The sequence below is a fragment of the Falco rusticolus genome, chromosome 6 (genome assembly GCF_015220075.1).
Source record: "Falco rusticolus isolate bFalRus1 chromosome 6, bFalRus1.pri, whole genome shotgun sequence".
NCBI lineage: Eukaryota > Metazoa > Chordata > Aves > Falconiformes > Falconidae > Falco > Falco rusticolus.
Genome location: NC_051192.1, coordinates 6,430,581 through 6,455,677, shown reverse-complemented (window position 1 = coordinate 6,455,677; position 25,097 = coordinate 6,430,581). Strand labels below are relative to the sequence as shown.

Genomic DNA, 25,097 nt, shown 5'->3' with positions numbered 1-25,097 from the left:
ACCAGCAGGTAGCCACCATGATTATTTGAAGCTGAAAGCAGCCATCATTTTTACCCTGATGGTGCAGCCTGCTTTTCCTCTTCAGAACAGTTTCAGATTAGATGATGTTAAAATAATTGATTCCAATTGCATGATATCTTCCTCATTGGCTTTATCAGAACTACAGTAAAGGGCAGAAATTTCCTTAACAGTTTCTCATTTCTGGGAAAAATAACAAAGGATCACAGAATCACAGAACGGTTGACATTGGAAGGGACCTCTGGAGGTCTTCCAGTCCAGCCCCCATGCTCAATCAGGGACACCTAGAGCCAGTTCCCCAGGACCACCTCCAGACAGCTTTTGAGTATTTCCAAGGATGAAGACTCCTCAGGCTCTCTGGGCAACCTGTGTCAGTGCTTGGTCACCCTCACAGTAAAAAAGCATTTCCCAATGTTCAGAGGAAACCTCCTGTGTTTCAGTTTGTGCCCATTGACTCTGGTCCTGTCACAAGGCACCACTGAAAAGAGCCTGGCTCCAACTTCTTTATACCCTCCCACCAGGTATTATACACACAGATGAGCTTCCACGTGAGCTTTCTCTTCTCCAGACTGAACAGCATCTTCTCTCAAAGGAGAGATGCTCCAGGCCCTTAATCACCTTCATGGCCCTCTGTTAGACTCTCCCCAGTGTGTGCATGTCTCTCTTGCAGTGAGGAGTCCAGAGCTGGACATATACAGGATGAATTCGGTTCACTTTAATGAACAAAACTATAATATGGAACAGTCAGGTTCCTATATGTTATTGTGTTTTTGTGGATCGCTGTCCAGTATCAGTCCCTGAAGTCTCTTACTCAGTGTTGTCATTATTTGGCTGACAAGAACACAATGTTGTAGGAAGAGAATGGCATTAGTTACGAGTCGCTCTCTTGTTGAGGTACTTAAGTCCTGCTATCTCTTTATTGTATCTCTTTACCAACGTTGTGACAACTCCAGTATATATCCCTAAAATAGCTGCACAGCAATTTCTGCTGTAACATTAAAAAATTCCTAGTATAACCGCTAATATCAGATCACACCCACTGAAGCATCCCAATTCTAAAAGATGGGCTCTGGAAAGGAGTGCACGGGTTTCTGAGCTATATGACAAAGCCACCAGTTATAGAGGCTGGTGCTAGAGAGGACAATGCTGCTGCAGGACAACATCAGGGTTGAAAAAAAGAAAAAAGATCAATATAAAGGACATATTGGACACCTGAGGAGTAAGGGGAAGGTGGAAAAAGGGAGGAAAAGAAAGAGAAGAAACAGCAAAACTTGCCTAAAAAATAAGGGGTCTTTGATCTAATATATGAATTCAGTATGAATCCATGAAGTATGCAGAATCTGTAAGGATGAATATTTGCACTATGGAAAACACGTTACATCACCACAACATACACAGATTCATATTCATCCTCTAAGAGCTCATTTGTTCCTATTGCCTGTAATTTGGCTTCCAGCAATAGCAAGCATAAATGTTGCAGCACAGATCTGTCTTGTCCTGCCTCTTTACTGCGGCATCTGACCAGCAGTCACAGCATCATCATGCAGAAAGAAATACATGTCCTTATATCTCTGTTGTTGCTAACAAACACAGAAAGAGGGATTCACTAATGCTTCATGCATTATTATTTTGGATAAAGAAGGAAACACAGGCTTATTTATTCACCTGTAGTTCATCAGTGTCACAGAAAATTCTTTCTTTTATCCTTTTGCTCACCTGGAGACATCCAGTAGTATAGGAGATAAAGGAGGTGGAGCAGACCATTTTTAAGCTAACCTAAAGCCAGCAAGCATGTGAAAGGCACAAGAAAGGGTATCTGGACAGTACTTAATAGAGAGCACACACCTCTGCTAGGGTTGATTTGATACCAAACAATCCTTGTGATCTCTGTGTTTAGCAGACTGGTTTCTGTCCCTCCAGCAGAGCCATTATCTAAGAAAATGTAACACACCCTCTCCAGCAGTGAGCTCTCTGCTACTGAAAAATGCCACAATCCTCCCAGTCTTAAGCCTAGAAGAAGTGTCTCTAACAGAAGGTAGGTAGTTGCTTTGCTCCTTGTGTTTGAGATGTCTGCAAATCCCCACCTGAACTTTATCCTAATTAATCTAAGTCCATATATTTTTGTTATTCATTTATTTCAAGTCAGTAAATTCTATTATCCCCCAGATCAGAAATTTTGAGTCAATGCTTTTGGTAGCAAGACAGTTGCTGAGGTTCTTTTCATTTTGGTTCACTTTTTCCACCCTTTAATTTTATTAAGCTTTTATTTGTTCACACTGCAACTCATTGCCGATTCCAAAACCTGTATTTTTTCAGGTATTATGTATCTTTATGGAATGAGAGAAAAACAAAGGAAGAAATGTGCTGACCTTTTTTAGAGAAAGGATTCCTTAGATAAGGGTAGCAGGGCTTGCCAGGGAGCTCTGACACAGACAAGAACACATTCTCTTCAGATTTACCAGAAACTAAATAGGCTCCAGATTTGTTTCATGTTCTTCCTGGATTCTGAATTGTAATATTTTTCAAGACCACAAGCAGATCACATTATTCGCCTTTACTGAGCAATCTTTAGACCATATCTGGACTACTATGTTCAGTTGGGAACAATATGTCCACTCCAATAAAAGAAAGACATCAACAAACTTGAGTGAATCCAGTGGAGGGTCACCAAGAGGGTTGGGGCTGAAGAACACATTCTGTAAGGAGAGGCTGGGGGAGCTGGGCTTGGTCTGTCTAAAAAATAAGGTTTTCAGGGTGCCTAGCAGCACCTTTCCAATGGCCAAAATGAGATTACCAAATGAGGGAACCCAGACCTTTATGGAGTTGCATGGCAATTTAAAAAAAAAAATATATATATCTTTCAACAAAGAAACAATGGTAGTAAACTAAATCAGGGATGGTTCTGACTTCAGCCAAGAAGCAGAAGAGGCCACCCAGAGAGGCTGTGCAGTCTGCATCCTTGGAAGGTTTCAAGACCTGAACAGATAAAGCCCTGGGCAACGTTTGACCTTTCAGCTGACCCTACTTTGAGCAAGGGGTTAGACTAGAGTCCTCCTGAGGTCCCTCTCAACCTGAATTACATTACAGCTTTGTGTCTACAGGTTGGTAAAGCAGAAGGGGAACAAGGAGTGGAAAAAAGAAATATAGACAGCTGGAGAAGAAATAATTTGAAAGCTTCTGCCAGAACAGCCTATAATCCTGGCAAGGTCAGTTACAGTAGGAGTAAGAGCTTATATTTCTCTCACTGACCACCGAGTCATATACACAAGTATAAAGTCCCTACTAGTTCTCTATGCAAAAAATGGACAGAGCAACATGGCCTTCCCCAGAAGCCAGGTAAGGTTATTTAAGATCTGAATAATTCTCAAAAGGACCCCATATCTCTTCTTCAGTTATGTATGGAAATTAAGGTGGTTTTACTCTCACCTCAGGCAATCTTACTCAGTTAGGATGAATTTACACAAACTCAATGTTAAGGTATCTGTATGTCCCTTTAGCTATTAAGAGTTAATAGGGACATATAAATTGTAACTTCTTGTTTTTCTTTCAGCTAATAGACAATTGATTTTCATTTTTTTATGGCTATCGATCCAGCAACTTATTCCAGTCTTGCATAGATACAAATGCACAAATATATCTTTTAATATCAACCTAATATCCACTGTAGCTCACACTTGGGAATGTGAGCAGTATCTGCTTTATTAAAAGAAGAAAATAAAGAAAAGGAAAAAACCCATGTGTGTAATAAGAGTAAAGACATTCACTTGAAAGTATATCATCTTTCCCATTGGTATCATCTGACAATGGGGCAACTGCATAACCAAAGCATTACGAATAGACTTTGCACAGAGACTGAATAACCTATAAATAAAAAATGGCTTAAACAGGTGAACAACATCCACAAAATTGTAACTGGAGAATAATGTCCACAAAATTGTAACCCTGCCTCACACCGGGCTGGTAGGGAACGAACGCTGCTGCTTCCTGCACAGAAAGAAAACTCAGCAAGAAGCTATCCACTGTATTTTAGACACAACAAAAACAATGCTCTGATATACATCTCAATTTATGAATCAGACTGAAGAATAAATACTGTAAGAAGCAAATGAAGTAGAACAGTAGGATTTAGGAAACAAACCCAGGAGCCTGAAAAGGGAAATGCAGCCAGCCACAGGCTAGCCCTATATGCCTAAACGCCTAAAAGTTCAATTCAGGCAGCTTCTGCATCCCTCAGCTATTTCTGCATGTGAAGTTAGGGGATTCTCACTTAAAGAAACTTTATCTGGAAGAATGGCAGATGGAAATTAGGAACATCAAAAACTTCTTTGAAGTGCATTAGTTAAGGAAAAAAAAAAAAAAAGAACCCTGGAAAAAATACTTTTAAACATAAAGATTTCTAGGTAGAAAGAGGAATGTTTATACATATTGAGAACACAAACTGAAAAAAACCTGGAGCAACACAGACTAAAAGCAAGAAAATACTGGGGTTTTAGATGGCAAGTGTACACAGACACACATAGAAATGTGGCATCTACACAGCTTTTAATTCCCAATCTTCAGCCACTGCATGAAAGACTATGCAATGTAAACTAAATTCTCAGTTACACCCATGCAACCTCACTGAGAAGGCATAATTCAAATTGCAGCCAGCTCCTATACAATGAATAAAAACCGCAGCCAGTGGCATCACACAAAAAAATCTGAAGGAGAAAAAGCTCGTGGAGGTGTAACTGGCAGAACAGAGTAGACTTCAGCTTCCTCTGCTCTTGGCTGCTTGTTTTGGAGACATCAATTATCTGAACCAAGGTTCTAGGTATACTTCTTAGCAGTGATACTGCTGAAAAGTGGAATGGCATATTCAAGAAACAAATTTACCCAAACCACAGTTTCAATTTTTCATAGCTAAAATAGGACAGCGTTGTAAGTTGTAACAGCTAATGGAAAAGAAAAGCCTCAGGTGAAAGACAGAAATATGTCTTTATGAGCCTGTTGCATTTCAGCAGGATATGAAATATTTTATATAAATTCAAAATGTTGCTGTGGGTGTAGTTTTGATTCTTAATGTGTATGCTTCTGCTGAGCTAAAAGCTCAGAAAAAGCTGAAAATTCCATGGTTCACTCTGCTGTTGAACTTTATTTTGCTGAGTGGGTGAAGTGAACAAGACATGCACGTAGATTGATTAGAAATCATTTTTGTGAGGAGTAACATTGCCCAGCCATCTGCTGTGCCATTAGAAAGAGAGTGATCTTGATGGATTAAATGCTAGTGACTTCTGATATATTTTGTTATAGAAGAGAGTCAGACACTTTCAATGCTTTGGGACAACACTGATGAAATCCAAAAAATGAAAAACATACCCTGGTTGTTGAGTTTTCATTTTATTTTCTTTTTAGACATAGTGCAGTTTTCTCCTTACAGTAGAAACTATTGTGTGGACTGATGACAGTTTGTTCAGCTTAAATTGCAAGGTACATTAATATCAGTGGAACAGGTTATTTCTTATGATAACATCCAGAGAAGGGGATTAAAAAGGATGGGTATTTCTTGTCTTTCTTTGGAATAAACATGTTTCTGTGTTTTGAAACACTTTAAAGGATAGATTTTCAGTGATTAGTGTGGATTCCACTTTTCCTTATGCATCTCAGGGCTTCAGGTGATGTGGGCTTTATATTTACATTTACTCTGAAGTCCATAAAACACTTTACAGTATCACACTATTATAGTTACAGTCTCACAGCATCTAAAGTGGCTTGCAGTAATCTCCAAGGAAAGGAAAATGGGGTGTTTCCCAATTGTCTCCCACTTTAAAATGACATTTCTCAGTCTGTTTTATGTTTTGTGCAGCTCAGTCCCAGAGAAAGATTTCCTACAAGGAATGTGGCTCGGGACACTTTGTGTCCTTGTGATAGTTATATGATGTAAATGACAGCGCAAAACCCAAACTTGCAAGTTTTTCATATACTTTTTGACACAAAAAGTCAAACAAATGAAAGCCTCCCTTTTCATCAAACAATACAGCGCTAGTTATTCTGGGTTATTTGTCTAATGTAACACCCATCGCAGTACTGAAGTGAATTGCTAAGCCACACGGCTGCTTGGAAAAAGAATTAATGAGTCAGAACTTCACAAGCACATACTCATTTTAAGTGTCAAATGCCAAGACATTATCACTTACTCTCACCTCACTCCTGCTGTCATTTTGTTGCCAGTGTGAACACAAGCTGCAAAGGATTAACTTTAACTTAAAGTAATAAAATACAACCTGCTTCTTACGCTCACACAAAGCGTAGGAGAGGCTCACTCTCTGGGCCTGACTGTGGCATTTAAAGAGGGGAAAATAAAACAGCTAGAAAAGTTACTGAACACCCACATCACTATAAACCTCTCTCTTTTGTCCCATCTGAAGGACTGAATTTGTGAAGAGAGCAGCACTCAGTGACAGTCATTTCAGGGAGGGCAGCAGAGTTGTTGAAGGAAGAGGCACTGTTTACCTAAACACAGGTAAAATGAGATTCATGCTTGATTCCAGGATACCCATCATAAACTAAGTTAGCGGTCACCACAGCTGCCTACCTAAATAGGTCTGATTCTGCTTGGGCTGTGTGTTAGACAGTGGCTGCTGATGCCATCAGCAGGCCAGAGGCATCCTTAGGAACATCACTCCTCAGATAAGTCATGTGTAAGGCACATGTCAGACATGTGCCAGGAATCCTCATCTGCCCAAGGAATGGTAACGTTCAGTCCTACAATCTGAGCTGATCTATAGCATAGGGTGTCACTTATACAATATCCCAAGTCTAGAGACAATGTTGTATACCTGAAACATCTACTGCTTTGTTCACAAAAACATCCAGCAAACCACGGACGCCAGTCTTGCCTCATCTGGGTGAATCAGGAATGACCGAAATGACTGACATAATTCTGGAAAGATTCTGTGCAGGCAAGATCAACAGAAGTCATGCCACCATGAAAGAGTGAATGAAAAATCAAGCTGACCTACAGCTTCTTGAAAGAAAACAAACAAACAAACAAAAAAACCCCACAACAAACAAAGCAAAAGACTTTTCTTCACTCACAGAAGAAAAAAAAAAGGAAAACAAGAAAAAAAGGAGTCATCAAATAGGACAAAAAAATAAGTTAGTTCTTGAAAGAGAAGTTGCATCTCACTGCTAGCAACACACAAACTCTGCTCTTGAAAACTTCTGAAGTATTGCCTGTTAAATTTTTTATGCAATTGTTTTGCACTGGATTTCAGCTGTTTCACACACACTGACTGTTGCTAACTCCTACTAAAGTTTTGCTTTTATTCTTTTAAAATTGTATCTTGAAAGGCAGGCCACTAAAACCTCAAAACGTAGTAACTTGGGATGAACACCAGAGCTTTCATGTTGAAAAAGAAGAAAAAAAAAAAGGGGAGTTGCAACTTGAGGTACTAGGAAGCAGACAAATGGGGAGTGAGGTGCTGTCATTGAACAGTGCTATAATTTCACCTCCAAAATATTTGTTTGGTGTGTTTGTTTGGCATACTGGAAATGTGCAGCTACACAGGGTGAAAGAAAACCATCCAAGCTGCATGGATTGGGTACACTAATCTACCATGGAAAACAGAACACGGCACAATATAGTCACTAGATAACCAGCTCATTCAGCATGTGGAGATGAAAAGTGGCCTGAATGTGTTTAAAATCACTTTTAGTTTCCCTGTCATTTCTCTTCTCAATTTGTTAAAGTACCTATCAAGATCACACCAGCAATCAGGCCTTCCAGTGGTGGAATTTAGCTCTGTATCCACAAACCCAAGTCAGCATTTATAAAACATTTCTTCTAATTTCACTATTACTACTCAAATGTTTCTATTTTCAATTTTGCAGAAAAAACTGACTTTCTGCAGTTTTATTTCTGGTATCTCTTGTCTCTTAAAATTAAAATGATAGAAGGATGAAATCCAGGCTCCTTTGAAGTATAGGTTTCCTGGTTTTCCCACTGGCACTTCCTCTGAAACGACAACTTCTTAGTTTGAGCTTTGATTCCCTTGCTTCTTCAGGGCAAAATACAGAGAATCAAAACCTTTGTGTCTTATTTTCCCTAATGACAGTGTGAACCTTTCTTCAGAAGATATTTCCTTACACTTCATTCAACCCCCCCGCCTCCCCAGTAAGAAACTGTGCTAATATATAAATCATACGTGCACCCTTCTGAGCAAACTTGCTAAAGACAAAAAAACATAAAAATAAAATAAATAGAAAAAAAATACTGCAAATACTATACTTTTGAAAATTCTCTCAGATGAAATCTTGTTCCACAATTTCAAACATACGTAAAAGACCCATAATATTGGGCATGAACTACTTCTAGACAGTAGTAGATTATTATGCTATTATTTCATATTTTCTTGTATACTGCTTGCTAGCTGCTGCTAGCACACCAGATCCTGCTCTCTCCTCCTCCAGTGGCTGTGTCTGCTGATGGGTGATCAAATTGTTTGGCTGCAGACATTTTGGAGGGAGCTATGCTATACATTCTCCATGACACATGGCACCCAAGAATTTACGTAAGCGTCAGCCAGGAAATGTTTTACATGCCATGGTTCCTCAGACGTGGTGCCCTGTACGTCAGTGTGCTGCCCTTGGAACAGTACAGCGTCACTGCTTTTCCCTTTCTTTGCCACACTCAAGGCAAGGCAGGGTGGCCACCTGCCAGCTCCCATCTCAGCAGCTGTTTGGACATCACCGGCCCAGGAGCAGTCAGAACAGCATCCTCCAAGCACCTGGTTAACAGGCACTGGAACGGCCAGGTATGTGTCTGGGGCAGGGTTTCAAAGGAGGAGACCCACATTTAAAGATTGGCAGAGGCAGGACATGTGAATAATTGGTGCGGGTGATGTACCACTTGGATTTGTGGCCAGCAAAAAGCAGGCTTTTTTCAGGGCACAAAATATTTCTTCTTGAAGAAACTACAGAAGAAAACATTTTTGAATCAAGAGGGATGTCAGCTAATGTGAAGTTTCTGAAGTTGGGTGAGGTTAAGCAATAGGTAGCACTAAACTTTTGCTATGATTACTGCTGGTTAAAGATGAATCATGACACATTTTTAGTCTCTAAGTCTGTTTTGCTATCAATTGCTACTGTATCAACCGTTAATTTTATATCATTGCCATGCATTGCTATCATAACCACAGAACACCCACTTATGACCAGGCAGTTCAGATAACACAAAGAACATACAGCAGTAACAGCTAGAAAAATAACTGCCTCTCTCACTGCAGTCAATACAGTAAAGAAGAATACAATCTTCTTTATAACAATTTTCATACCTCCAGCAAACTGAGAGCATAAAATGCTGAAAATAATGTATTGCTTTCAATGGGAAGAATGCCGTGCTTTTAAAATCCAGCAGGAGTTAAAAGCTTTATAAGAAAACTGGTGTCATTGAGACACACATTGGGGAAAAATACCATCAAACCTCAGGCAAGGTAACAATGAAGAGTGTGGAAGTATCTTTCCAGAGAATAACATAGGAATGTGATACCCCATGTGATCAGATACAGTTATGTGGGATGCATATATACCGAAAAACAAGGCAGTTGTTACAAACAGGATCACTTTTAGACAGTTTTCTCCCATCCATTATTTATAATTCATTTCTTTGACTGGCAAGTAAGATATATTTCACTGTACACATCAAAATGAAGCGGGAGAGAGTAAACTTTCTAGGTGTTGCAAGACTCCGTCTTATGCCATCACATGTTCCCACTGTCACAACTCTTGCCCCCTGGTACTCACTTTCCCATTGCAAAGGATTTACACAGGTAATTGTACAGGACTGTCCATTCAGCCAGATAAACTCCACTATTAAAAATATAGAAATACTGACAGATACTAACTAGCAAAAATAGCTCAATGAAAACTCTTTCATAAGGGCTTCCTTCCTCCCCCCCCCCCCAAAAAAAAAAAAAAAAAAAGAGAAGTCTCATTGAATTTCTCTATTTTCTCTCTAGTAGCAGAATTTAAATGTAGAAGGAAGAGAGAGCACTGATGACAACAGCAGCAGAAAAAATATCAAAGGCTTTAAAATAAACTGATAAAATCAATGAAAGCATCTAGCTGGGTCAACGTAATGGTCATTCTGTGTTTTAAGGGCAGTCAAATATTAAATTGCTGAACTGTTAGCCATAGTGTGTAATTTATCACTTAAATCATCCTTAGTATTAAAATAAAAAAAAGTGGAAAACGTGTCCTCAAGTCTTAGAAATACATTCAGGGGAAATCTGGGGAAAAAAGATGAATACAACAGATGCCCATACAGACAACATGATAGGAACTATAATAAAGGGTTGAATGAATGAAAATAAAGACAAATGCAACAGAAAAGGAAAAGTCAGCACTACTTTTGTTGGTGGATGCAATGCCTCACAACTCTGTGTATTCCTATGTGGAATCAGTGATCTTATAAGGTCATGAAAATCTGGTTAACATATTATCTTGGATTTCCAAGAAGCTTTTGGCATGATTCCCCAAAATGTTTTCTAAAGGAACTAAGCCGATCTAGGATAGAAAGTAACGGAAAAAGCAATACATAGCAAAATGGAAATAAAGGTCAGGCCCAGGAGATCAGTTATTACACTGAAAGGGGGTAACCACTGTAGCTGTGTTTAGTAGATCCAGAACTGTTCAGTATCATCCTAAATAATCTACAGAAGGGTGTGATGGATGATATAACAAAATTTGCTGAAAGTATAGCATTACCAAGTAAAGTTAGGAGTGAGTTGTGAGGAGATGTAGAATGACTTCAGGGTGCTGATTCACTAAACAATACAACAGCAGATGGAATTGAATTTTGATAAATGCTAAACATTTCAAATATGATCTCTCCCTCCCCAAGGCCACATGCCCAGTAAGTAACTGCAAGTGAGCTGCTGCTGCTCAAGAAAAACTAGAGGCACTATGTATGATTCTGTGAAAGTGTCTGCTCAAATCTCAAACAGAACATATGGAATTATTAGGAAAGAAATAGAAAACAAACCAGAACACATTGTTAGTATACAGTATAGCACATCCACATCATAAATTCCGAACAGACTTCGGGTCATTGTATATATGTGTGTATGTAAAAACAGAGGAAGAAGGAGGATAAGGATTGTAAGAGATCTATGAAGACTTCCATACAACAAGAGATAACAAAAATCACAAAGCAGTCCACGAAGGACAGCTATAGCAGTCTATAAAATCATGACTATCCAAGAGATGGTGAATGAATAAGAAATATTATTTGCTGCTTTTCAGAACTGAAGAACTTGGAGTCAACCAATATGATTATCAGGCAGACCTTTCAAAAGAAAAAACCCAACATCATCTATAATGCTTGATCAACCTGTATTACATATTGTCATGGAGTGGTGTAAAAGCAATGAAAGAAAGGTCATTCGGGAACTATTAAACAAGAAACTGGAAATACCTGCAGGTCAGGGGTTTCCCAAAGGTTCAGACTGTCAGGAGCTGAACAGGCAAAGCAAAGGACCACTACACTACCTTCCTCCTACAGTGCAAGTCTCTTCCCAGCATTTGTGACTGACCACTGCCAGAAACAGCTCATGGTCCAGATGGTCTGACTGCAGTTCTGTCTGTCCTCTGTTCTTACTGACGTTGTTGTGCAAAATGCACTTAATTTCTAGTATTTTGGAGGATGCATTGGCTATAACCTAATTTGCATTTCCACCTATGTATTTTCTTGCTGTACAGAAGAGGATGTATTGGCTATAACCTAATTTGCATTTCCACCTATGTATTTTCTTGCTGTACAGAAGATTTTTACTTGCTAACTAAAAAAAAAATAAATCTAACTATCCCATCTAAACACTTACTTACTTTTTTGCTTACATTCCCTAAGAGTGCAGAGTCTCTTTTAATATTAAAACTGAAATTGCAACGTATTGATTTGTTAATTGTTCTTCCTGGACATAGTTTGGCATGTCAGAATATCTTCCAAATATACCATGAAGAAAATTAAACACATTTTTTTTTATTTATAATTTATTCTCACTCAGCCATAATTACTATGGTAAAAGTTATTTTGAATAACTGATTTTTTTCTGATCTATTTCTTGTAGGCATAAGTTTTCAACTGCTCTGGATCAGAGCATATGTTTGCAAAAGTTCATTAATGTGAACTTTAAACCCCTGGGAATTTACAGTTGAAACTCTCTAGATAGTTGTCTGCACATTAAATTTTATTATGCAATTATAGTGGGAGTCAGTATTACTAAAATTCATGTCAGGTTTAGCTATGAAACTCTACATCCCCATCTCTAACTTCCTCAAACCAACCTACTTGAAAATATCCTTAAGTTAGGTGACAAATATATGAAGCTACCTCAAGAAATAATAGTTTCCACTCACGTTATATATATATAAAAAAAAAGTTATAAATGTTTATGTTATAAAAATAAATAAATCAGCCATTTATTATTTCTCTGAAGGACCTTAACCAAAACATGTAAATTTTATTTACCTCACAGTTACTATGATACAGTAGTTTATTATTATATTTTTGCTTTTTTTATTCATGCTAGTGAATATATTTGAAGATGTAAATAAGTCTACAGTGTCAAGATGCAAATATTCCACACTTACAGTTCTTCACAACCTTTCTAATAAGCTTAAAAGCTATTAAAAAGTTAAGTTTTCAGGTTTATCTAAGGTATTGTCTTAAATTAGATAGTAATGAAGAAAAAAGCTTTCAAAACAAAATGTAAATTAACAAAATATAATTTCTGCATGCCTAACTGAGGTTAATAGAACCTTTTTATAGTTTGGATTTTTTTTTTCTAATTAATTTGAGCTCCAACTTTAGTGAGAACAGTAATTTTTTAGCACCTCTAAAAATTAGCTTCTGTTGCCACTAGATAATTTACACTTCGTGGATCCAAGTGTTCCGAAGCCAAATGAGGTCTTTCAGGTACAAAACTATGTTAGATGAGGCTTTTGTCACCCACCCTGCCACACACACAGTGAAAATTCTGAAAAACTTCAAAATTTGAGTAGGTGGCTGAGTGCAACTAGTGAAGTTAGAAGAATGGAGAAATATCAGAGGGAAAACGAATGGAGAACATGTGAATTAGATCCAACAAGCAGCCATACGCAAATGAGAACCAGAGGATATTCTATGCAATTAAACTGGGGAATGTACCATGGAGATGGAGAGGAGAGGAAAAAGGGAAGAAAAAGAAGGAAATATTGAAAAGTGTGAGAGCACCTAAGAAATATTAATCTTTCCAAGATGAAATGGCAAGGAATGTCCTTTGCATAGTAAACTAAAGCACTCAGCAGTTCCATTAATCCTGAACTGTCACTATGCTCTTGCGTGGACAGCAGCAGTTCTCTACACATGCTAAGGGAAAACTGAAAACCCGTCTAAGGACAATTACTAACAAAATCAAAAGAAGGCCTTACATTAACCTTCCAGTCATCAGATACTACATATAGCAGGTAAATATCCAAACATTTTTGTTTACTTGACTATATATAGCTGCAGCAGCTGTTAGCAAGATGAAAGAGGATTTCAACTTTTTATTCAATTAAGTTGTCTAAAATCTCACTTCCACCTACTTGTGCTTTCCATTACTATATAGCAGTTCTCCGAGAAACACAGAAGAAGAAAGCTAATGAAGTCTCTAGACAATTATTTAGCTGCTTTTAATTAATTATGCCAGTATGAATTGGGAATTAGTAAATGCTCTTCCTCTTAAACCTCCAAAACTTGGTACGATCCCAAAGGTTCACAAGAGGGCTGTCAAACAGTAAGAAAAGCACAACGTTTCCTAGTAACTTTAACAAAAATGAGATCAAATATTTTTTTAGGAAGGTCATTATAATTTGATTTATGCAATTAATGAATAAGCTTTCTTTCTAAAAGTTGAGTTGCTCCTCAAAGAGCATAAGAGCATACCTTTTGTATGATTCTTCAGTTGTACTTTTGTCCTTAGCTAAGTGTATATGTATATATATATATATATATGTTTTATTGTTGTTAAAGAAGACAGTAGCATAATAGTCTCTGACCCTGCTGAATAATCAAAAAGAGGCAGCTACTCATGTAGAGACTTAGCATGTAAGCAGAAAAGACAGGGAAAAGATAATATTTTTGAATCAGCAGGATCTGGTATCTGAAGCCAGTTATTTTGAAAATCTGATGCATCAGTAGGAAGTTAATATTGGTTTTACATACATTTGCCTTATGCCAAGATATTGATTCCATATTCTGAGTGATGGCATCAAGGAAAAGAGATTGGTACAACACTGGGAGAGACCCAGTTTAGGAACACCAATTCCTTAGAAGAACAATGTGGAGAATTTTCAATGAAAGCTAAGCAACAAAAATTGCCCAATTTGTGATTTCGTTATAAAGCTTTCCAGACTTTATAAATCACCAGGAAGGAGCCAGAATCAGTTTTGAATAGCTCATCATATATATATAGCTTTATGATGAAGCTGTATACTTTAAGGTAACTTCATGGGTAAAGATTTCAATTGTGTAATTTAGATTGCTCATAGGTTAATTTGTTCTGTGACAGAAAGGAAATACATTCTTTAAATTGGTGCAACAGAGCATATGAAGTTCTTTCCAATGAAATCACTTGAAAGTAATGCTTACTGATTTTTCAGCTTTTATTTTCTGGATCTGGTAATGGTTTTAACATTAACTTTTTATCTGTGTAGGCTTCTTCAGACTTACTTTTCTAATCAGTATTTTGTATTCTATCCAGCACTACTTTCCTACTCTACACTCAATAAGACTCTCAAAGACTTCAGTGAAATAAACCTATAATGCCTACTGAATTCTAAAGAAAATGCAGATTGTTGGTTTGTTTCAATTTTTAAAACTGAACTATCAGACACTTTTTGTAAACCAGCTCTTGGAGTGTAGCCTAAGATATAGATTAAAGGCCATGTTACATCTTATTCTACTTTAAAAGGCATCTAGTTAAATCTTGTTTCTTTTGGAGTTAATGAGAAAACCTTCAGCCTTCTGTGGGGTTGGATTTTCACTATTAATGATTAAAACAAAGGAGGAAGAAGGAGATGTCATGTGACGGTATTACACTTACCACTGAAAATAATTTTGAGTAGAATTTGGAGACTTTAATATTAAAGGCATGAATTATTTCGTATTAAAAATAAATAGTTTTGAAGATATGGCAATGGAATCAGGGCTAGTATTAAGAAAAATTCAATTTAAAAGCTTTCAGTAGAGTTCTGGTTTATATAGGAAATGTGTTGGACACGCAAGTTATGGTTGAATCATAGAACGGTTTGGGTTGGAAGGGACCTTAAAGATCATCCAGTTCCAACCCCACTGCCATGGGCAGGGATACCACCCACTAGATCAGGTTGCTTAAAGTCTGATTTGAAACAAGAAAGATCTATTTTGAATTAGTATGCTATTGACAATAGCAAACAAGTTGGTCACAGAAACAGTGTTATAGAACATGTGTATTTTGTCATACCAATAGGAGTAATAAAATTTTATTCTTACCATTATACAGCAAATTATCCTAGAAGGCAGCAAATTCCATACTCGTGATGTTTACCCATTACTCCAACATGGAAATTTATTTGTAAATTAAACAGATACTTTATAGGTAATGCAGAAGTTTATAAATTTACTTTAATGATAAATAATATTAGGTATTTTTTACCTGGCAAATATAATCTGTTATATTTATAAATATTTTAAGATAATATCTTTTATTGTTTATTAAGTGGTTTCTAAAGGGATTTTCAGCGTTTACAATGTTGTATTATACATAAATCCTGGTATCTACAAGCAAAGTGTATTAATTACTAGGATAAAAAAAATGCAAGTTATTTTATATAGTCTCTTGTTAAATAATGCCATCTTAAGGCAACCAGGGAGGAGGAGTTTTGTTTAGACATAGTATGATGAAGCAAATTGCGATAGCTTGACCTATCTGCCTATGTAATGGGAGTGATTTGTTGACAATACCATCAACTCTTTGCATCTTGACAAGTCACAAATTCCATTTCTTCCCTGCAAGTGTAAAAAACTGTTCATTTTTAACCAGCTGCCACACTATTAAACATATCAGAAGAAATGACTGCTCCTTGAAAGGAAATTGGAAATGAGCACTGATGTAGCCTACCACCTCTCTGCAAGCGAGAAAATAAACTGGCCAACTTAGGAACATGTTCATCACCTTCAAGAGTGACTACATGGGACTGAGGCTGCCCAAAGAGTACCAGCACATGTGTAGAGTAAAAGCTCACTCCAGGCTGGCCCTGCTGCTCGCTGTGCTCTTGGGAGACACTCCTAACACAGGCAGTCTGCACAGGGTAACAGGTTATACCAAACCAGAAAAGCTTCAGTGGAGAAACACAAATTCCATTACATCTGATTTATCCTGTCACAACTGAATTACAGCAACACACCTCTGTTCACCATGTCCAAAATTTGCCTAAAGGCTTTGGGCAAATAAAATAAGCACTGCACGTGAACATTTACCATTGCAGTTCTGAGACGACAGCAGTGGCTAGAAGCCTATCGATTGCCACACACAGGTATGTGCCACCCATGCTACACATAACTAAAGGAAAACTGACCCATACTTATTTTGCTTTAGTATCAGAACATTACTACTATTGGTGCTAAAGCAATGTCTGTAAGTGTTGACATTTTCTATTCCCAAGCAGGACTGGAGCTTTACTTTCTGTTCATCTGAAATTAAAGTCATTATTCCATTTAAATGTTACAGGACCTGAAAAGCTCAGATCAAATTCACTCATTAGAATAAAGTTAGAAAGTTATTTACACCAGATTCAACAAAGTTTCATGTGGTTTGCCTCCTTGAATAAAATGTATGCAAGTTTCTGTTAGACATGAAAAAAATGAGTGTCTTGGTGTTCCTGGGTTCCTAGTATGAGGGTTATGGTATGTGTGCAGGCAATGTCATGACATTTATCAACTTTTGGTTTTTTTTTCAGTTAAGTTGATAAATGGGAGGTATTCTGTTCCTGCTGTATTTCCACAAGTTTTGATTAATGCAAACACTGCAAACATAAGCATGACCTTTCCACGCCCTTCTTTCTTCCTTTTCATAAGAGGCTCTTTTCTCTGTTAGCAAACTCTGCAAGAACCTCCCTTAGCTTGCAGCTGTCTAGTGCTGTCTCCCAAATGGCAATTGTTTAGAACATCTCGTCTGGCATCTGCTCTTTGCTGCTACCTTACTGCATATGCATGGGGAATGGGGCAGAAATAACTTAGAGCTGATCAATTTTTCAAGTACGCTTTCGTAAACTCAAGTAAAAACCCTAGTATTTTTCCTTTAACTCTTTAGAGGAAGTACTGTCTATTATCAATGTCATTATTAATACAGTAGCTGCTGGAGAGAGATTTTACTACAAAGGAAAGGAGGGAAAGGTGGAAGAAGCACAAACAGATGTTGTGCTACTGACTCCTCCCTTGTTATTGCACTGGATTAGTGACCACAGTTTACATGGTTGCTGGTGGGCATCAAGTTAGCTACAGCAGTTAAGTGAAAAGACTATTAATGGCAAGAACAGAAGTTCAAAAACCACAGGAGGATGTCTATTTCAAGGTACAGTCTCGGTTTTGGTTTGTAACTTTAAAAGCTTGATTTAGTCTATATATGACACAGCTTTTAGTGTAGTTCTTGATGTCCAAGAGCAGTAGAAAACTCCTTCAACAGAGCATCAGCTGCACCTGGATGCAAAGTCTGCACGTTCTGGAGCTGGCCACAGTACTGTGGCTCTGCTAGTGTAACCATCCAATAACTAAATGCCTTTAGCCAAATTCAATTGGCTTTGCAGATATGAGAAAACTAAATGAGCAACATTCAAGAGTAAAGGAACAAGGAGGTGACAGCTAAACATACTATCAATTCTTCCAGGCTTTTTCTGAGCCACCTAGGTAGAAATTCTTTGTGGGCTGGCTTAAGGAAGAAAGGCATGTTTGTGAATTACACACATTTCACTATGAAAATACTTGTAAACTGACACTGTTTTCTTTTTCCTTAAATGTACAACAGCATGATTTACCATTAGCTGTTAGAATGCTTGGGAATAGAGAAATCAAGTGTCTGCCCAAAGGGTATCAAAGAAATCAGTGCAGGAACCAAATACAGAATTAGTCTCTTTGCAATTTCAGCTGACACCGTTAAATCAGCTCATGTACCCTTTCTGGTTTTTTGTTGTTTGGTTGTTTTTTTTTCCCCACAAAGGATTAAAAGGACTTCAATCTCTAGTGTGGTCAGTCTGGTACGTTTCACAATACTAATTATCATTTTGAAAAAGAAAAATACAACATAGAAAAACAAACTAGATTTTTCCGCATTAAGAGTAATTGGCACCATCAGCGAAGAGTCAGCACTTACCCTGTAATGGTCAATTCAACAAACATGTCTAAGTGCCAAACCACAAGCCCTCACAATTCTGTAAACCCAGTTAATTGCTTCTTTTCAGGTTGGGAGTAGGCTTTTTTTTATGATTGAATTAAACACATTAAAAATAACTTTGATAAATTCTGTTCCTTAAAATTTTACAGATGAGTTGTAGGCTGAAACAAACATTTTTAAGTACATATTGAAAAGCAAACAATATAACAGCAACTGTATGTTGTACACAGCTATTCTGGGCAAAAGGTCTACTCTGCTCCACTGAAATAACTTCAAATCTGGTATAATTTAGCAGAATCCACCCATCATCCCCAGTTTTATTTTCTTGATGGAGATTTACTGAAGCAAGCCAAAATCTTTCAAATCTTCCACAGAAAATTATTTTCCATTTATGAAAAATGTGCAGGATTTTTTTGACTGGCAATTTATACTTGCAACTATTTTTTACTTGAAATTGCTGTTTCCAGATAATAGCTTTACACTCATTAATGCAGTGAAAACAAATGTTGCTGCCAGACCTTCTCCTGCCCTTTGTTTTCCCATTATCCATAAAGCAGCCTTCTTCATTCCCATTGAAATGGTGTTGGAGTTGTATTCCCAATGCAAAGCAAAGCAGAAAGATTGCAGTACAAAATGACCTTTTTTTTTTTTTTTAATATAATGTACAGTAATGTCACTTCCCTCTTACCAGTTCTTTGTTTTACCAAAGAACAAGTTGTCTGAAGGATTTAGGTGTTTTCACCCTGGAGAACAGAAGGCTTGGGGGAAACCTCATCACAGTATTCCAGTACTTAAAGAGCAACTACAAAGAAGACAGACTCTTCTCACAAGGGGCCACATGGAGAGGACAAGGGGCAATGGGTACAAGTTGTACAGGGAGATGTTTCATCTCAATATAAGAAAGATATTTTTTTTTCCAATGAGAACAATCAATCACTAGAACAACCTCCCCAGGGACGTGGTGCAGTGCCCACCACTACAGGTGTTCAAGATGTGACTGGACAGGGAGCATGCTAAATAATCTCATCTAAGCTCCCTTTCCCATGAAAGTTGGGACCAGATGGTTTTTTGAGGTCCTTTCTAACCTGGGCTGTTCTATGATTCTGCGAATCTAACTGTCTGCTTACCCTTTAAATCACAATTTGCATGCCTTGCTCACAAGAGTAGTTCACAGCACTGGTAGATGATGCGCAAATTGTCCTTAATTTTTTTTCTTTTTTTCCAGTAGTAGAGTACACTCTTAAAATATATGAAGCAAGGTCTGCTTTATGTTGCTTTTACAGGTATGATGTTGATGTCAGAATTAGATGGAGATGATAATTTTCATTGCAAACACAGGCGTTGTTTCTGCATCACAAAACTGCATAGCTTCACAAAAGCTTTGCAACAGGGCTGTACAGGGGAGTTTTAAAAAGCAGCCATAGTAAAAGTCTGACACACTGCTGATAACCATTCATAAAAATTTAGGGCTTTTCCACAAGAAATTCTGGATTTTCTTGTCTAGAACTGGAACAGCTCACATACTGAAAAGATTTTACCAAAAAGGATATTTTCAGAAGTCTTGCATGTGAATATCTCTTGCTCACCATCTTCCAGGTACTCTGCTACCTGGCAATTCAGAGCACTACCCAAAGGCAGCGTTTAGGGTGACTGGCTTTCTGAAGGTTTGCATCCAGCCAGCTCCAGATAGCTGACTTTGGGCTAGGACTAATGCATAAGACATTTTTGTCATTGTGGATAGTTTTCTCCACCCATGCAATCTGAGAAGATAAAACCCAGCTTAAATTAAATTTCTGTGGTGTTCTGGTAACATATGTTAGTAGTTTGTGCGTTTGTTTAATTTTAATTGGATATCAACATAGGGATGTTTTCCATTTAGTTTCAGGTTTCTTCTGTTCCAATTTCCCAACAACCAGATAATCTGAATGACAGCCTATCCCAATATTGCAGTTTGGGTTTGACAAATAAAGGCTAAGCTTCCATATCAAATAAACATACAATGGCAATCTTTCAAACTGATAAATATAGATAGGTGAGTGTTTCGTAGCTGACAACTGAGAAATACAATATCACACATATTGTGGTTCAACCTTCACTTTATCTTCAGGAAGCAAACATATAACACTCTGTGTAAAGTTAAACAAAACTGGAAGCAATTAGTTATCCCTTTCATGTAACATATCAGTAAGTTGTGAACTGGCTACTTCCAAATATTGAATGATGTATTTATAATAGTTCCTCATTATCCAAGTCACAATTTTAAACAGTTTTAAACACATTTTCTTTTTTCTAGAATTAAAAAATTATCATACTTCCATTTCTAATATGACAGAAAAACATTTATTTAAAATTAAAAAAAAAAGAAAACAAAATAAAACATAAATTCAATTTCCAAAAGTCTGAAATGGAGAGAGGAAAAATAAGTATTTTTGACCACGCATTAAAGAAGGAAGATTATCTTTCCCCTAACCAAAAGATAATAGGAACTTCCACAAAATATTTTATTTCTGCCATTCAGCATTTTATACTAGAAATCATTCCTTTCCAGAAAATTTCAGATCATGTAACAAGATCCCTGCAAATCAGGCATATAAATATCAGCATCAGACTGTCTTTTTTGCTGGACACACAGGAAACCTGTGGCAGAGCCTGGAACCAAATCTTTACTTCCACGTTCCAACCCAGCTGATCAAGCCATGAACTGTTCCTCCTCATCACACTGATTTTATTTACAGTTCACTTTCCCTTTAGGATGCTATAAAAGTGTCCAAACTTAAGAACAGAAGTGCAGCTCTTGGTTACAGTGCAAAAGCATATTTTATTAATTCTGTTTATGTTTTATATATTGAAAAATTCTGTTTTGAAAACAGCACATTTAGCAAACTATTTAGCATGACACTGAGTAAATTTCACATGGCGTAGAACTTAAACTAATTTTCTACTAATTAAAACAGCCAACATTTTCATTCTTGGCCATCATGTTGTTTCCTGGTACCTGCTCCAGACAAATAAGAAACCAAAATCCTCAGATTCTTAGCATAGGTTTCTAAGGTTTGATGCTATCTGTTTTACTTTTGAAATTATATTGTTCAAATGCTGCCTGGCTTCCCCCATTGCAACAGAAGACAAAGTCAAGTCCAATCCCTTAAAAAGAAAGACTAGAATTTTCAGACATTTAAAAAAAAAAAGATAAATTACCTGGATCTTCTATAGATAAGTTCTTCGTTAACCATTGAACAATGTCTGAACCTAGGAACAAAACAAAAGGCATTTTTAGATTAATAAGTTTCCTCTTCCTATTCTTCATTTCCCTGAGCCAATTAATATTGTTCTACCATGTAAGGAGTATCTAATTTTTTTGCTCAGTTTGTCTAGAAAGAAATAGAACTTTCTATTTTTTATTTTTAGTTTTGGGTTTGGGTTTTTGAGGGTTTTTTTTAGTTATATAAAATAAAACTAAATATTATATTAGCAAATATAATTAGCAAATGTTATTAGCAAAGAAAAAACACTCCTTTCTTTAGGCCAAGACTCATGAAACGTAATGGAAGTGCATTAAGGGTATGATAATAGCCTGCATTTCAAAAAACACATTACTGAAAAATTTACATAGAAAACCCAACATTTTATTAACTTAGTAAGTTTTCCCCACCCTCCAAATTACTGTACAAATGAAACCTGGAAAATGTAAATGCAATACACATTGTGATTATGCAGTCTATGGAGTATATGCTCCAGGCAATGCTGGAGGCTTAAAAACCTCCTTGGGACTGAAACATGGCATTATGAGCTGCTTGTAGGAGCTGCACTTTGTGTTCAACTTTACCTTCTGGATTTTACTATCTAATTATTTAACTATCATTTGATTTATTTACTATGTAACTAGATTATTTAAGTATCACTTCTACTGTAGTTATTTTCAACCCATTCTGCTGGCTACCAGTAATGGCATATTTGGTTACCTAAATGTGTACTAACAATTTTTCAAACTCCGCCTCATGGCTAAGCTCTTGACAGAACTCATTTTTCCACTGGTGCTAAAGCTCTTCCCTTACCACTCTGATCTCTCTTCTTCCGTATCCCTTCATTTACTGCCTATCCATTTCTTTCTATTGAATTTCCTGTCCTTATTTTAAGGTGCCATATGATGCTCGCCTCTTAACACCTTCCATACCAGACTCCCTGCTGTCTTTCGCACCGAGTATTCTTCCAAGCCCACCTCCATGCTCCTCTTGGCCATGCGCCTCCTATCACACTTTGCACAATATGTGCCAAGTCACAAGCTGGTCAGTCTTGTTTTTCAGACTGAAAGCTACAGTTGGACTTCACCCACTGTGAGCATGAATTACCAAATAAATTATGAAGCAGTTCTGCAGACAAAAAAAGACAGACACATTCATGATTTAAGCAACTTTCAATAACCAAATTGGCTTAAGGGGAAAAATATACTGAAACACTGAGGAAAGTTATGTGCATAGTCTCCATGTTTCATGATGATTGCATCATGCTTCCAGTTCAGACAAGTGACATACTAGAGACATGTCACCTAAGACTTCCTTATAGAAACAATATTTTAATTGCTCATCCATTCCTCAGCAGACATAATAACATGATTCCTTTTTAAACCTTAGATTTAAAAATATAATAAAAATCTACACAATCTACATACATATAATACAAGTCAGAACAATAAAATCTCATGACTCGGCAGTAACACATAACATTAGAATGTGGAGGGTATTTCCCGTCACTCCCTAGATTGAGATTCCTTCTTGTACTTCCCATAGTGCATTATTTCCTTTGGTCTTCTTAAGAAAATTAATATTAAAAAATAAATAAATCAGAGAATAAAGAACATTTCTTTCTCCTTACTTTCATAATTTTAAAATAAGAGCTGCAAAAATATAATCTTTGCTGCACTTATTGAATAGCTTTATCACAGATTTGCAAAGCCTGGTTGAATGTATCATAACTTTGGAAGTGTGTATGCATTACTAAATTGATGACATACCAATGAAAACTGTGGAGATTTTATAACCATGTCCAAAGCAGAGATTTTCATTACTATGTTACAAGTCTAAATTTTGATAAACTCCAGTGGCACAATTTTTCATAGCATTTACACAGAATTATTCTTTAAGTGAGGCACTTTATGTTTGCATGCTGTTGGATGTGTACAAGATGTTTCAGACACATTCCTACTTCAAAATAGTCTATTTGTATGCATTGTTATAAATACAATTTGTCCTTTATTTATACATATGAACTTAACAAGGCTGACACTGAAGGAAGAATTTTAGCTTAGAATAAGATGAAACTTCATAGATTTCAATGACACAGTTCCAAGCCTAGCTCTATTTTTATGTCAGCTGACTAGAGAAGTTAGTAATCCCTAAATATTTTCCTAAATCTTCAGAAGTCAGAGACAAAAAGTAATCAGAAAAGCAACATGACATTTTTGAATATTGATTCTCAGCTTTGGTTTCCTTCAAATCTCTCAGGTATCATACGGGAATTAATTTTCTATTCTTTTTACCTCACCTTAAAATACTTCTTTCCAATTTACCTCTCTTGAAAACTCTCCTACAGTGGCATGCTATATTCCTCAGTCCTCAGCTCCTGGCATCACATTTGCACATGTGGTCTACACATCAGAAATTTCACCTCCATGTATTATACTGTCTTCTGGCTTATTATAAATAATAGTGGGAAATGGGATTTCTTGACAATCGCATCATCTGATTTTGAAAGTTCATTACTGCTCTATTCACATTTTACACCGAAGCTATTCCCCTGGTACCCAAAAGCCTGAACAGCAGTTTAAGCCAGCTATCACATTTGAACACTCCAATGATTTCAGCTGCATGGCTTCAATGACAAAAGCCCAGATGAATAAATATTAACATGAACACCCTCCCTCTAGTGTGAAGGCTATTCAAGTAAAACAAAGTTGCAAGCAATCTGTCATAGAACAAGTGAGAAATTTATCCATTGATATTCTTTTGGGAGATTGTGGCCACCTCTAGTCCTAAAAAGAATCATAAAAGTATTATCTTCACAGCTTGCTGTGTGTTTTTTTAGCTGCATCTTTTAAAGTCTAATCAACAAGATTATTTCATTCAATCATTTCTGTGCCCTTTTCTAGGTTTATTACTTATGCAAATGTGTTTCTGAAAAAGAAAACCATTACTCTAATGTCTTACCTCAGGAAAAGGACAAGGTAGCAAAACAGGCGAATGCTTTACAGGAAAACAATATTTCCTATGAGTCCTAGCTTTGAAAATTGGATGACCAGTAAATTCATGTCATTTTTCATACACCACATCTCACATCTACAGGAAATATGATCCAAGAATTAGGATGAAAGAGATTACAGACTTCATTATTTGTAAAAGGGAACTAATATGGGATAAAACATCTTTAACCTTCAAACCTGAATCTGCCTTATCACCAGGAATCTATCAAAAAGACATTTTAGGGAACCTGCTACCTTGGTGTTGGACTCCTCTGAAAAGGAAAACTTCAGCACTCCAAAATAGAAAATGTTTACCGTGTCAGAACAATACTCAGTTTTTGTGTACTGTTAAATGTGCCAGTCACTGGTAACATGATAACAAAGCCCCAACAATAACATATTCAAAGTAGATTCTC

At 36.9% G+C, this 25,097-nt stretch overlaps 1 protein-coding gene across 6 annotated transcripts in view; it reads right to left on the bottom strand.

The window, feature by feature from the left end:
* The window catches only part of RGS7 (regulator of G protein signaling 7), a 236,292-nt gene that overhangs the window by 71,407 nt on the left and 139,788 nt on the right, over positions 1 to 25,097 (bottom strand). For all 6 annotated transcript variants that reach the window (XM_037392706.1, XM_037392704.1, XM_037392707.1 and 3 more), the window contains exon 4: positions 21,645 to 21,695. In XM_037392706.1, coding sequence (XP_037248603.1) covers positions 21,645 to 21,695 — 51 coding nt within the window. The remainder of the gene's footprint in view (positions 1 to 21,644; positions 21,696 to 25,097) is intronic.